This window comes from Arabidopsis lyrata (genome assembly GCF_000004255.2).
Source record: "Arabidopsis lyrata subsp. lyrata unplaced genomic scaffold ARALYscaffold_7, whole genome shotgun sequence".
NCBI classification, from domain to species: Eukaryota; Viridiplantae; Streptophyta; class Magnoliopsida; order Brassicales; family Brassicaceae; genus Arabidopsis; species Arabidopsis lyrata.
The window spans coordinates 7,154,088-7,167,715 of record NW_003302549.1 but is presented as its reverse complement, the minus strand read 5'-3'; the positions used below and the strand labels follow the sequence as shown (position 1 = coordinate 7,167,715).

At 31.2% G+C, this 13,628-nt stretch overlaps 1 protein-coding gene and 1 long non-coding RNA gene across 2 annotated transcripts; both read right to left on the bottom strand.

Moving 5' to 3' along the window:
* Positions 1 to 733: 733 nt before the first annotated feature.
* Positions 734 to 3,725, bottom strand: LOC9305743 (gibberellin 20 oxidase 1). The gene is made up of 3 exons (XM_021017882.1): positions 2,817 to 3,725; positions 2,306 to 2,627; positions 734 to 2,205 (listed from the first exon to the last, which is right to left on the bottom strand). The coding sequence occupies exons 1-3, from the start codon at positions 3,392 to 3,394 to the stop codon at positions 1,942 to 1,944; spliced, it is 1,164 nt and encodes a 387-aa protein (XP_020873541.1). The 5' UTR covers positions 3,395 to 3,725; the 3' UTR covers positions 734 to 1,941.
* A 4,082-nt stretch (positions 3,726 to 7,807) lies between these two features.
* On the bottom strand, positions 7,808 to 8,411 carry LOC110226443. The gene is made up of 2 exons (XR_002330479.1): positions 8,236 to 8,411; positions 7,808 to 8,163 (listed from the first exon to the last, which is right to left on the bottom strand). It is a non-coding gene; the product is annotated as an uncharacterized LOC110226443 (long non-coding RNA).
* Positions 8,412 to 13,628: the final 5,217 nt, after the last annotated feature.

The window sequence follows — 13,628 nt, the reverse complement described above, 5'->3', positions numbered from 1 at the left end:
AGGAGAACGCGACGCTACTCGATTTCTGTTAAGGATAAATTTATCTTAATTTATACTTTTAGTGTTTAAGCAAATTAACCTAACACGATAATCTAAAATATGAAAGAAACATGCATCATGTACTTTTCAAAGTAAACTAAACGTGGGTAGTGCTGGTCCATGACATCTAGGTTTGTCGTTTGTCATTTGTCATTTGTCAATTAGGACAGTCACTGAAGCCCAAAACCTATGTAACCTTATCCCCAAATTTTGGACTTTTTGGACTAAGACCATTCTGGCTGGGATGTTTTTCCGGGTTTAGCCCAAACTCAAAGGTCTTAGAAAAAGAAATGGAAATTAGATGATGTCCCTCTCGATGGTTCTAGTCCTTATCTCGATCTTTTGAAAATTCTGATCTAATCAAAACGTGTCCTATCGAGTTTGACATGCAAATTCTTGCTGATCCACTATTTTCTATACCGAACCGCAAAAACATGCTAATCTTATCTAGGCATATCCTCACGAGTTCAGCATGCAAGTCACTTATACTTGTTATTAACATAAAACTGTTATTCTCAGCAACGTCGACCAACATAGAAAACAAATTTTAACGTCTAAGAAAAGAAGGCCGGGTGATCGCTGGTCCAGAATTGGTCCTCCCCGGCTACATGTTTATTTTTAGTCATTTGGCCGATGATGAGGGGCGGATCTTCTACACTTATTAGGTGCACTCCTAACCATTTTACCACGTTCATTTTTTTATTCTGTGTAGAGTAAATTCAATTATTTATATTTTACTGGAAATGCACCTACACTCCATAACGTGAGTTTTCCCCGGGACGATTGCCAGACTAGATCATCTCCGGTGACAAATTTTATTTACATCTTTCGTTTTGAATCTTCTATTAGGCAGCTTTGACCTATGACTTCAAAACATAATTCAAAATTTCACTGTTACGTTTGCACGGGAAAGCTAACTCTATCTCACCAGATAGGAGAAAAATCATCCAGACCGTGGTAAGGTTGGTCTTGGATGCTATCGTTTTAGATATCTGATATATCTCTCCAAAAACTTTTAAAACGAACAGACGGTGAAAAAAATGAATAATGGTCGATATTTCCTAGGGTCATCAGGGTTTTTGCCTCTCGGCATCTTAATCGCTTTTTTGACCTTGGTTTCAATTTTTTTTTTTGTTTCGATGGATCACTGGACTAAAAATTCATTGTTGAAATTGGTAAAAACTGGTTGAAATTGTTCTAATTACTGGTGACCTTCAATAATAACCAATATTTGACATCGATATGAAGTGTTTGTTTCCTAGAGACCTTATTATAGAAACACGCTCACATGTTTATATATTTATGGACTTTTTTTAACTGTAAACTAAATTTAATTTTAATTTTTTGCTTGGACATGAAAATCAATAAATGTGGTTATTTTGAACAAAAACACGCAAATCCATATATCTATCATTTGGGAGTTGGAAGTCTTATGATTGTGAGAAAGAAAGCATTCTTAGTTAGGCTATATATGGACCTATGTATACAGTATACGGTGTCCCATATGTTTGTTTTTTCTGATGAAACTCCAAGGTGATGCATGATGTGCAAAGTTACTTTCTTTAACCTTATTTTTGTAATCATTTGTCGTAGACATTGGTGTGTTCACTGTGTTTGTATTGATTTGTCTTCTCCGGTTCCCTGAACTTGCTATTAGCTAAACCAATTGTTCCCATATCGATATATATATTCTCGTTAAAATTTAGATGGATATTGATCTTTACAAATATCTTCTTGATTTGTTAAATAGTTGTGGGTGTATTTGTATGGTAGTTTAACGAATGGATTTAATAAATGAAATGCTAAAGGTGTTATTATTGCATATTACCATATATATACATACATGAAATGTATAAAAGATAGTAGTAGCTAGTAACTAACAAGACAAGAGACATGGATATTTTATTTCTTGGGTTTGGTGAGCCAATCTGAGAAGGCTTGGAGAGTGTTCATGTCTGCTCTATAGTGTTTCTGAGTGAACTCAAGGAACATAGACCATGTGAAGTCAGGGTATCTTCTTGATGTGATGCTGTCCAAAAGCTCTGTTGGTGGCTTCACTACTCTGTCATTTTTGGGACACAAGAAGAATGCAAGTGATTTCCTCTCACTCTCGCTGTTCACCACCGCCCGGTGCAAGCAGCTCTTGTATCTATCGTTCGATAGAGCCTACAAAACGAGATTAAGCCCGGTTTAGTAAATGGTGATACCTAGCCAAAGGCTGTGTATATCTAACCAAGATGTGAGGTTTTTTCTTTAGATGGGTTACCATGAAAGTATCGCCGATATTGACCACAAAGGCCTTGGGATTGGGACGAATGGAGCGCCATTGATTTTCCACAAAGACTTGAAGGCCGTTGATATGGTCTTGGTGAAGGATGGTAAGAGAAGTTGGATCACAATGAGGTCCTGTTCCTAGTGTGAGATCTGGTTTCTGACATGGAGGGTAGTAATTCAGTCTCATTATTGAATCATTTTCTCCGAAAAAGTCTCTAAAGTAGTCCCGGTTTACGCCTAAACTTAGCCCCAGAAGCTCCATGATCTTCAGTGAGAGAGAACTCATTGCCTCACAGTACTCTTGATACACCTTCCTGCAACCACAAAACAACAAAAACATAAGTCTTCTACAGTTACGGTACAGTGGTCGGTATGGAAGAAACCGGTTATTGGTTTAAGACGTTTTCTAAAAAAAAACAGAGGAAAGGACAAACGACATGTTAAATGTTTGATTCTTTCTCTTTCTTTTTTTTTTTAGTTTATTGCTCTGTTTTAACTTTTACCCAAATGGCTCAAACCCATGTCCCAACGCATCGCAGAAGTAATCTTGAACAGATTTTGAGCGGCTCTTGTCGTCGCAAAACCGGAAAGAAAGGGTTTCCTTCCATGGAAGCTTGGTGGAGAAGCGGCCGGTGAAACTGCTTGCGTAGCCAACACTCTCGCCGGGTTTTCTAAGAACCCTCTGTTTTTCAGAGAGAGGCATATCAAAGAAACGGCTCGTGTATTCATGAGCGTCTGATATAAGCTTCTCGCTGATGCCGTGATTGACCACGAGGAAGAACCCGTGCTTCTTACAGGCCTCGGAGATTTGTCTGGAAGCTTCTAAAGTGGAGGAAGGAGAAGCAGAAGTATAGTAGTCCTTATCAGAGAGAAGGTTTTGAAGATCGATGAGAGGAACATCAAGCTCGGGTACGTCGATGGAAGGTTTTTCGTCGTCAGGCCAAATGAATTGGTTAGGGATATTGGGTTGAAGGTTAAGCATTGAAGGATTGAAGATTAATGGAGTTTGAATATTTCCAAGGCCTAGTTTGGGTTTGGCTTCTTCTTCCTCAGGAGATGTTGTTACGAAACTTACGGCCATTTTCAGAGATTTCTTTCAACTTCTTGATTTGTTGATGGAGAAATAGTAAATGATGAATGCTTTATATAAGCAAGCATTTAAGTCGATCGTATTGTCCACTTTTTTTTTTTTTTTTTTTTTTTTTTTTCTGTTTTTGTTTTTTAGTAGTAAACTACTATGATGGAGTTATCAAGAGTCAAGACTTTTGCCGCATGTGATAATCCAAAAGACTATATAAGTAAATGAGTTTTGGATTATTCACTGTAATGGAGTTAAATTCGCTAAAACAAGTGGTGGAAAGATGTTAAGGAACTTTACAAGTGGTGGAATGTATCCTAAATTTTAAAAAATAAATCTAGTTAACAGATTAATTTGATATTTGTCTTTGGTTTTTTTTTTTTTTTCTGTCTTTCGTCTTTTGTCTTTTTTTTTTTTCTTTCGGTTTTTATTTTTATTTTTATAGATACTAGGTTATGAACCCCCGCGATATGAGAACTCATTTTCAATAAATATATTTGATTGTGTTTATTTATTAAACTATTATGATAATATATTCAAAAATTTGAATTATTACATAAAATTAACTATGTTTTAACGTAAATATATTCCAAAGATGTTAAACAAATTTATGAATAAAAATGAAAAAAAATAATTATGATTAAAAATACTTTTGAAACAATTTTTGTGAATGTAAAATTATTTATAAGTGACAAAAATAGATCTCATTTTCGACAAAAAAAAAAGGTGAAAAATACATAACAAAGAGTTATAATATAGAGATGAAAAATTCTAGCCGGTCAACCCAAAAATTCAGATGGAGTCTGTACTCAGCATGACTTGTAGGTGACTAAGAACTTTGCTCGAGAATCGGTGTTTTTTGTTTGTCCATTGTTCTTTCAAATATAAAATTAATATTTATTTTATAATATATATTCGAAAGTATATAAAATTTGATGATTTTAAATTTTAAATTACATCTATAACAAACAAATAAACATTTACAAGATCACATTTATTTATATTTAAATTAACTGAATAATAAAACTTCTCTCTTGAATATTCATGTGACGAATTGGAACCATTGTTTTTTTCCTAATAATGGAGATGATTTCTGGATTACTATACTATTTGAAACGGTTTATTTAATGATTACCACATTCAAAGCGCCCAATCACAAGCGTCACATGAGGATGTCTTCTCATATTCCGACTTTGTAATAGTGCTAACTCAACATCAATATTTCGTTGTATACAACCCATATATATTGCTTTAAGATAGAAAGCATCATTGTTACCATATAAAATAGTTAAATAAAAAAAAAGTTACTGTATAATCCGTCAAATTCTAAGAACCAAATTGTTGGTATTTTCATTAGAATTTTATATTTAAAGTTGATTAAAACTTCCCCATTTTTATAATCACTCCAAAAAACTTTAGTTAAATGAGAAGAATTCTTTTAATATTAAGATTATGTATGTTTAGAAATAGTTTAGAGAATAAATAAGTTGGAAGCATTTTACAGATCTTTTTTTGGATTTATAATGAAACAAATAATCTATGTTAAAGAACAAAAGTTTGGGAACTACTTAGGAAGAAGGACAAATACATAGAGTTCAAATGTCACAATAAACAATTATTCATACAAAAAGTTGTGACGAAAAAAGTACAATGAAATATAGTGAAGAGACGTAACTTTAAATGAATAAATGCAAATATAAAGATACAACCGTAAAATAAAAAAAATATGACTATAATTTAACAAATAGATTATAGAACTATCCCAAAAATATTTCCGTCAATATTTAACAAAAATATGCGATAAAAACTAAAAAGACACAACTTAGAAAAAATAAGCGTCAATATTTTATCGGAAAGTTGCGATAAAAATACACAAACAAAAAAAGTTACCGTCAATATTTTAACAGAAAATTGCAATAAAAAGACACAACCAAAAATATCCGTCAATGAAAAAAAGTAAATGTCAATATTTTAAAGAAGAGTTGCGATGAAAAGATAAAACCAAGAAAAAATAACCGTCAATATTTTTAACGGAAAGTTACAATAAAAAGATACAACAGAGAAAAAATCATCGTCAATATTTTAACGAAAAGTTGAGATAAAAAGACACAACCAAAAAACATAACCGTCAATATTTTAACAGAAAATTAAGATAAAAAGACACAACCGAAAAAAATAACTATCAACGAAAAAATAACAGTAATTATTTTAACGAAGAGTTGCGATCAAAAGAGACACCCAAAAAAAAATAACAGTCAATATTTAAACGAAAAGTTACGATAAAGATACACAAACGTAAAAAGTAACTGTCAATATTTTAACGGAAATTTACGGTAGAAAGATACAAAAAAGAATAACCGTCAATATTTTAATGAAAAGTTACGATAAAAAGACACAACAAAAAAATAACCGTCAACGGAACGAGTAAACGTAATTATTTTAACAAAGAGTTGCGATCAAGAAGACACAATCTAAAAAAAATAACCGTCGATTATTTTAACGAAAAGTTACGATAAATAGACACAACAAAAAAATAACCGTTAACGGAAAAATAACCGTAATTATTTTAACAAAGACTTGCGATCAAGAAGACACAAACGAGAAAAAATAATCATCAATATTTTAACGAAAAGTTAAGATAAAAAGACAAAAATGTAAAAACTAACCGTCAATATTTTAACGGAAAGTTACGATAAAAAATACATAACCAAAAAAATAACCGCCAACGAAAAAAGTAAACGTCAATATTTTAGCGAAGAATTGCGATAAAAGACACAACCGAGAAAAATAACCGTCAATATTTTAACGGAAAGTTTTGATAAAAAGACACAACCGAGAAAAATAACCTTTAATATTTTAACGGAAAGTTGCGATAAAAAGACACAACCAAGAAAAATAATCGTCAATATTTTAACAGAAAATTGTGATAAAAGTTAAACGAAAAAAATAACCGCCAATATTTTAACGGAAAATTGCTATAACATAACCAAAAAATAACCGTTACCAAAAAAGTAACCATCAATATTTTAACAAAGAGCTGCGAGAAAAAACACAACCGAAAAAGTAACCGTCAATATTTTAACGGAAAGTTGTGATAAAAAGACACAACAGTTTAGAAGTGTAAGAAAAACCATAAATATTTAAACGAAATGTTGCAATAAAAATACGCAACTGTTCAGATTTGCAAATGGTATTTATTGGAAACGACATAACCGTAAAAAAATAACCGATTAAAACAAAAATTGTGATAAAAAGACGCAACCAAAATAACCGTAAAAAAATAACCGATTTAAACGAAAAGTTGCGATAAAAAGACGTAACCGTTCAGATGTGCAAATGGTATTTATTAGATTGCTATTATATATAAATTTTAAAATAAAACTGAACGGTGAAAATGTTTAAAACCGTCCTTTGTCTTTTTCCTACATTTTGTTTTGTTGAGTGGCAACATGGAAAATTACCATTAATAATGAATAGACTACAAACTCAGAGGTCTAGGTCTTTAGGTGTGTGATACTATTTGAATAATTGAATTTACTCCCTTCTGTTTGTGTGAGGATACCCTTTACTATTCCACCAGATTATAGCTCTAACCATTCGTTCAAAACTCCCACAAATTTACTACATATGATGAAAAAATAAGTACAGAGAGGACAATACAAAAAATACCTTAGTTCCATAAGATATTTTATTGAATTAAAATTTGAGACATTTTAGGTTTTTTCTTTATAACACTCCCTCTCTCCTAATTAAAATTTAAATACTCCCTCTGCCCTAATTTAATAGATGTTTTCGTAGTTTTCTTTCTTTTATTCCATTTTATTAGATTTTATCTACTTTCTATTCATAATTTATATTAATTTAATTGTTTATGATTGAATTTTGTAGTATTGTTGTATTGGTAAGATATTTTATTGAATTAAAATTAGAGACATTTTAGGTTTTTTCTTTATAATACTCCCTCTCTCCTAATTAAAATTTAAATACTCCCTCTGCCCTAATTTAATAGATGTTTTCGTATTTTTCTTTCTTTTATTCCATTTTATTAGATTTTATCTACTTTCTATTCATAATTTATATTAATTTAATTGTTTATGATTGAATTTTGTAGTATTGTTGTATTGGTAAGATATTTTATTGAATTAAAATTAGAGACATTTTAGGTTTTTTCTTTATAATACTCCCTCTCTCCTAATTAAAATTTAAATACTCCCTCTGCCCTAATTTAATAGATGTTTTGGTTTTTTTCTTTCTTTTATTCCATTTTATTAGATTTTATCTACTTTCTATTCATAATTTATATTAATTTAATTGTTTATGATTGAATTTTGTAGTATTGTTTGTATTGGTTGAATTTTTTATAAAAGGAAAAAACATTTATTATTTCTTAGTCTTGGTGCTTTTAGCCAAAACATCTACTAAAATGGGACACATAGAGTATTACATAGTTGCATATCAAATCATTTCTATTATCAAATCAAAAGAAATTTAGTAATCAATCGGCTCACAGTGTCGGATTCGAAACTGCGATGGACAGAGGAAGTCGACAGGCGGATCGCAGGGGTTTCACCGAGTGTTGGGGCGATTAGCGGCTGGTCTTCTCATATATGGGCCAGAGGCTGGGATCTATGGTTGTTATTGTTTTGATGAGCCGACGGCCTAACTGCTACCAAGCTAGTTTTTGTCTCGTACGGAGGAAGCATGTTTAGTCTGGGTTTGTGGATCGATCCATTAGAAGTGGAGGTGGGGGCATAGATCCGAGATCTTTTTTGCTGTTAGGTCAAGGATAAGAAAGTGGTGAGTTTGGTGGTCTTCGGTTAGGTCCAGTACAGGAAAAGACTTACATATAAGATCCGACGGAAGTTCTAGTTTTTCGATCCGAATTCGTTAGCTCCGATCGAAGAATCAGAGCCACCGAAGGAGAAGCGTAGTATGGCTTTTTGTTAACGCCAGAATTCTTGATTGTGAGTCATTGTCTCCGGTAACTTGATCCGGATCCGAGCTCCACTTCCGCCTGGCCACCATTTTGCTTTACCTAATTTATGGGTTGTTTGGGGCTTTGTAACCTTTTTTGCCAAGCCATTTGGATTTATAAATATATTTTTGTTTAAAAAAAAAACATTATATGACTCACCATAAACTAAAGAATCAATTACCGCATAAGGACTTTTTTAGTGGCATTTACAAATTTGGCTATTTTGCCTAAACTAATTCAGATTTTTCATTTTCTTATATCTAAAAGCACAATCTATATATACATTTTTTATCACAATTAGCAAATAAATCCTGAAGTTGAGAAGTATTTACAATGACATGCCATTAGCATTAATTATTTAGATTTGTTTTATTTAAGTAAAGATTTTTAATTGAAATTCATTTCTCATATATTTAGCAAAAGTCTCTACAAAATCTTTCCTTATCTATTTAAGTAAAGACAATAATTTACCAAAAATCTCTACACAGTCTTTTTAAAAATCTCGACTTAGTTAACTTCTGATTTTTATCTGAAAAAAAAAAAATTAATTGTAACGAGTGATGTAAAAATCGGGAATGTTGATACTACAATTTCTTCTAATTCTTTTTTTCATATAATGAAAATTATTTTTTAGGGATATTTTCTTAAAACCTCTAAACAAAACAAAGGGTTTCAAAAGATAACTTCTCTTTTGGCGGGTCGACCCTCAAACCCGCAACTCTCTACGGGCTTATCCGCATGAACCTGCGACCCGTAGTGGATAAATATATTTTTCAAAAAAAAATAACAAATGATGTTTAATTTTACGGGACGGGGTTATATGGTGCAACGGGTTTAGATCAATATTAATATTAAACAATATACTATGGATGAAATCCTAGAATTAAAAATCAAAATTTAATTATAAAATCAGAAACACTAAACAAAATAAAAAATATTAACAAAACAAATACAACTTAAAATTTTGCAAAATAATTTTTTAGTTATAAAAAAATCGACCCGCGGTGTACCGCGGGGTAAAATATAGATTTGGAAGTTTAAGGAAGAAAAATCTTTTTTAAAAAATAATAGCTCCACGGTGTAGCGCAAGAAAAATCTTTCTCCTAAACTGAGGCAAGAAGAAGAAGAAAGTCAAATGTCGTTTAAGTGTATATATAGATATACCATTTAAACCTAAAACACAATTAATATACTCAAAACTATTAATATAGATATATGGATGTTACATTTATAAAATAGGTCGAAATATTATATTATACTCTCTAATAATAAACAAAACTAATTAGATTTAGATTTTTTTAAAAAAAAATTATAGCCCCGCGGTACACCGCGGGTTCAAATCTAGTTTAATACATTATATTTGAGTTTATTTGGTTCCATATTTTTTAGGATATCTATATATACATTTTTAGAGATATTTATGAAATAAATCCTGGAGTTCCAACTTATTTACGATCAAATGTCATTGACATTAATTATTTAAATTTTCAAAGTTAAACCAAAGATACTAACATAAAAAATCATTTCCAAAAATCTTAACCTAATATATTAAGCTTAAATAATACTTGCCACAATTACATGCATATTCAATTTGATTTCTTTAAAAGATCTCAACAATCCCTATATTTAATTGTGGCGATTTAAATCTTAATCCGGTTTTTAATCTTCAATCTTGACCGTCGGTTATACGCAATTAATTTAGAAATCATTATATAGAATTAATTATTATTAACTAAAATTTAAACATATATATATATAGGAGACTCACAAAAATGCCCTTTTTCAATACCCCTTTTCAAAAATACCCCCTTTGGCTGTCCATTTTTAAAAATACCCCTTTTTATGTACAAAATGACTAAATTACCCTTTTTTAATAAAAGATATCACAAATATATAAAGAAAACATAAGAATGTGCACACATCAAAATTACAAATTTGATTTTGTAAAAACTTGTAAAACCTTTAAAATACCTTGTAAAATTTTCCCGCCAAAAATTTTTTTTTGCGGGAAAAGTGATTCCGCAATTTTTTTAATTGACGTTAAATTTTTGGCGGGAAAAATTTACAAGGTATTTTAAAGGGTTTTTACAGGGTATTTATAAGGTTTTACAATATATTTTAAAAGGTTTTACAAAGTATTTATAAGGTATTTATAAGATATTATAAGATTTTACAAGCTATTTTATAAGATTTTACAAGTTTTTTATAAGATTTTACAAGTTATAAATACCTTATAAAACCTTATAAGTACCTTGTAAAACCTTTTAAAATACATTGTAAAACCTTACAAAACACTTGTAAATACTCTGTAAAACTTTTAAAATACCTTGTAAATTTTTCCCGCCAAAAAAATTTTGCCAAAAAAATTATGGAATCACTTTTCTTGCAAAAAATTTTTTTTGGCGGGAAAACTTTTTACGGGAAAATTTTACAAGGTGTTTTAAAGGTTTTTACAAGTGTTTTGGCGGGAAAATTGTGGGATCACTTTTCCCGCCAAAAAATATTTTGTATTTTGTTGAACTAATTTTGTTTCAAATAAGGGTAAAATGGTCCTTAAAAATTAAAAGAGGGCAAACTTAAAAATGGACTCTCAAAGGGGGCATTTTTGAAAAGGGGCATTTTTAACAATTTCTCTATATATATATATATATAATCAAACTTTTAAATTGACTTGAATTATATGTCTATTAAATAAAATATTATTAAAAATAACAAAATAAAGTAATTTGGGACGGGTTTGGATCGATATTAATATGGGACGGTATTAATATCACGGATGAAATCTTAAAATTAACAATCAAAATACAATTATACAATCTTAAACACTTAGCAAAATAAACGATATTAAAAATACAATTTAAAATTTAATTTTTTAGTTAAAAAATCGACCCGCGGTGTATACAGGCCCGGCTCACTCATCGGCAAGACCCGGTGCCACACAAAAAAAAATTCAATCTTTCATAAAAAAATTGGATATATTTCATAAACTATTTTGTATTTTATACCTATTTGGACCTGTTATTTTTGTTTATTAATTTTGGGCCTCAATATTACCTTTTAAAATAGAATTTTGGGAACTTTACATATAGATATTTTATAAAATTTCAGCATAACTAAATAGTTAAATAATAGAAAAACTATGAATTTAGACCTTAAATTTGTTGGATCTAGTTCAAATGCACTAGTTGCACATGCATATAACCGGTCCTGGATGTATCGTGGGGTAATTCTAATAGTATTTGTTATTAGTATGTATTTATAAAAAAAAATCAAATATTAAGTTTTTTAAGTGGCAAACAATGAAAAATCTAAAATATTTGAAGCGAGTTAGTTATTTCTCAACTCTTATTAGTCTTGTTACGGCTTAGGACAAGAGAAAATCGGGCTAGAGACAAATCCAAGATTGTCTAATCTGTTCATGGGGAATTGGAGCAAAGAAAAGAAAAAATAAATAAAGATAATACTTTTACTCACCAAAAAAATAAAGATAATACTTTTATTTTAAAAAAAAAAAAAACTGTGGATCCTTTTGGTGAGGCCGTGGGGATCTGTTTTTATACTCCTCTTTTCTAGAAGTTAATGTTCTATAGTTTTCACATATATTAAGAAGTAACCATTGTTTAATTATTTATTAGTTAGATTTTGATAGATTTGGGCTTTAACATGAGCTTCCAACTCAAAACTAATTGGCAATGAGTGGATTGGCCCTAACCCTTTATATATCACTTGATAATTTCTCCAACTTCCGATGTGGGACTTTCTCTCATTAACACCCCCTCACGCTCAGGCATCGTTGGCTCTGAAGCGTGGGCATATGTGGGAACAACATCCACGGGGTAGCCCGATATGGGACTTCAATAACACCCTCCCTCACGCTCAGGCATGAACATCTGAAGCGTGGGCATATGTGGGAACAACATCCACAGGGTGGCCCAACGATCGGGTGGCTCTGATACCATGATAGATTTGAGCTTTAACATGAGCTTCCAACTCAAAACCAATTGGCAATGAGTGGATTGACCCTAACCCTTTATATATCACTTATAATTTCTCCAACTTCCGATGTGGGACTTTCTCTCATTAACAAATTTTAATAACTTTGAACTAATAATATTAAAAAACAGTTAATCATTTTTTTTTTCCTCTGAATTTATTATTTATTACAAATTATGAGAACTGTTACATAGACGATTCTACAACGGACAATTCCTTCCGACCCTTATTAGATCCACGACCTCTTTCACCTTCTTCACCTCCTTCATGCTCACCTCCTTCACCTCCTTCTTCATGCTCATCTCCTTCACCTCTTTCTTCATGGACACTTCCTTCTCTGTGTGGAATCCTGGCGAACGGCTATAATTGTACATCGCTGGAGATCTCCTGCACACTTGCCTCCAATAATCTGCAAATTTATTAATAAATTGCAGTATCTGGGACTCGAACCCAGACCTCTAGGTGTAGAAGCATTAATGAACCCTTAATCAACCAATGGACCAAGGGAGCTTCTACTATGTCTTGAAGTTTACGATATATTAATTTTAATCAATAAAAATAAAATAAAAACCTAAAAAATCAAATTTTGTGGAAGTAACTAAAACTCTAAAACATCAGATACGTAGGAACAAAAGGAGTAGTTGGCAGGACAAAAGAGCTTCCCAAGGTTCTTTGGATGTATATGGAAGTGTTGGTTCCGCATTGTTATTCTGCTTTTGCGGATGACTTAAAAGACATGGGTTCCCAATGACTTAAAAGACAAAGTGCGGATACAACAAAAGAGAGACAAGCAAAAAAATAGGTTAACGTAAAATAAAGACTCATATCCCTTTTTAGTTTTTAGCTTCCTAAAAATAAACAAAATACAATTTTACCAAAAAAAACTTAGTTCAACTCTGAGTTTGGATCGCTATGGCTCGTGAAGGACCCCACTAATAGGTTTGCAAGAGGACGAAATGATCAATTAAAGAGGAGATATAGGCATGGTCGGCTCAAGGTGCAAATGCTAGGGTCGTTTTGATAAGAGCCTAAATTTTTGAAAAAAAAAGGTTTTAGTATTGATTAAGAAAACGTGGGGTTGGACTAGTGATCGGATCCAAGTGAGCCGAAAATATAGACATTAAGGGAGACACGAGTTCGATTCCATTTTGGAGGGATATAATTTATTTGATGATGATTCTAGGGAGATATGGTCGTAAATTCGAAATTCCCAGATTAACAAAAAAAACAAAAAAAAAATTCAAATAAAGTTCAATAACTATTAATCCC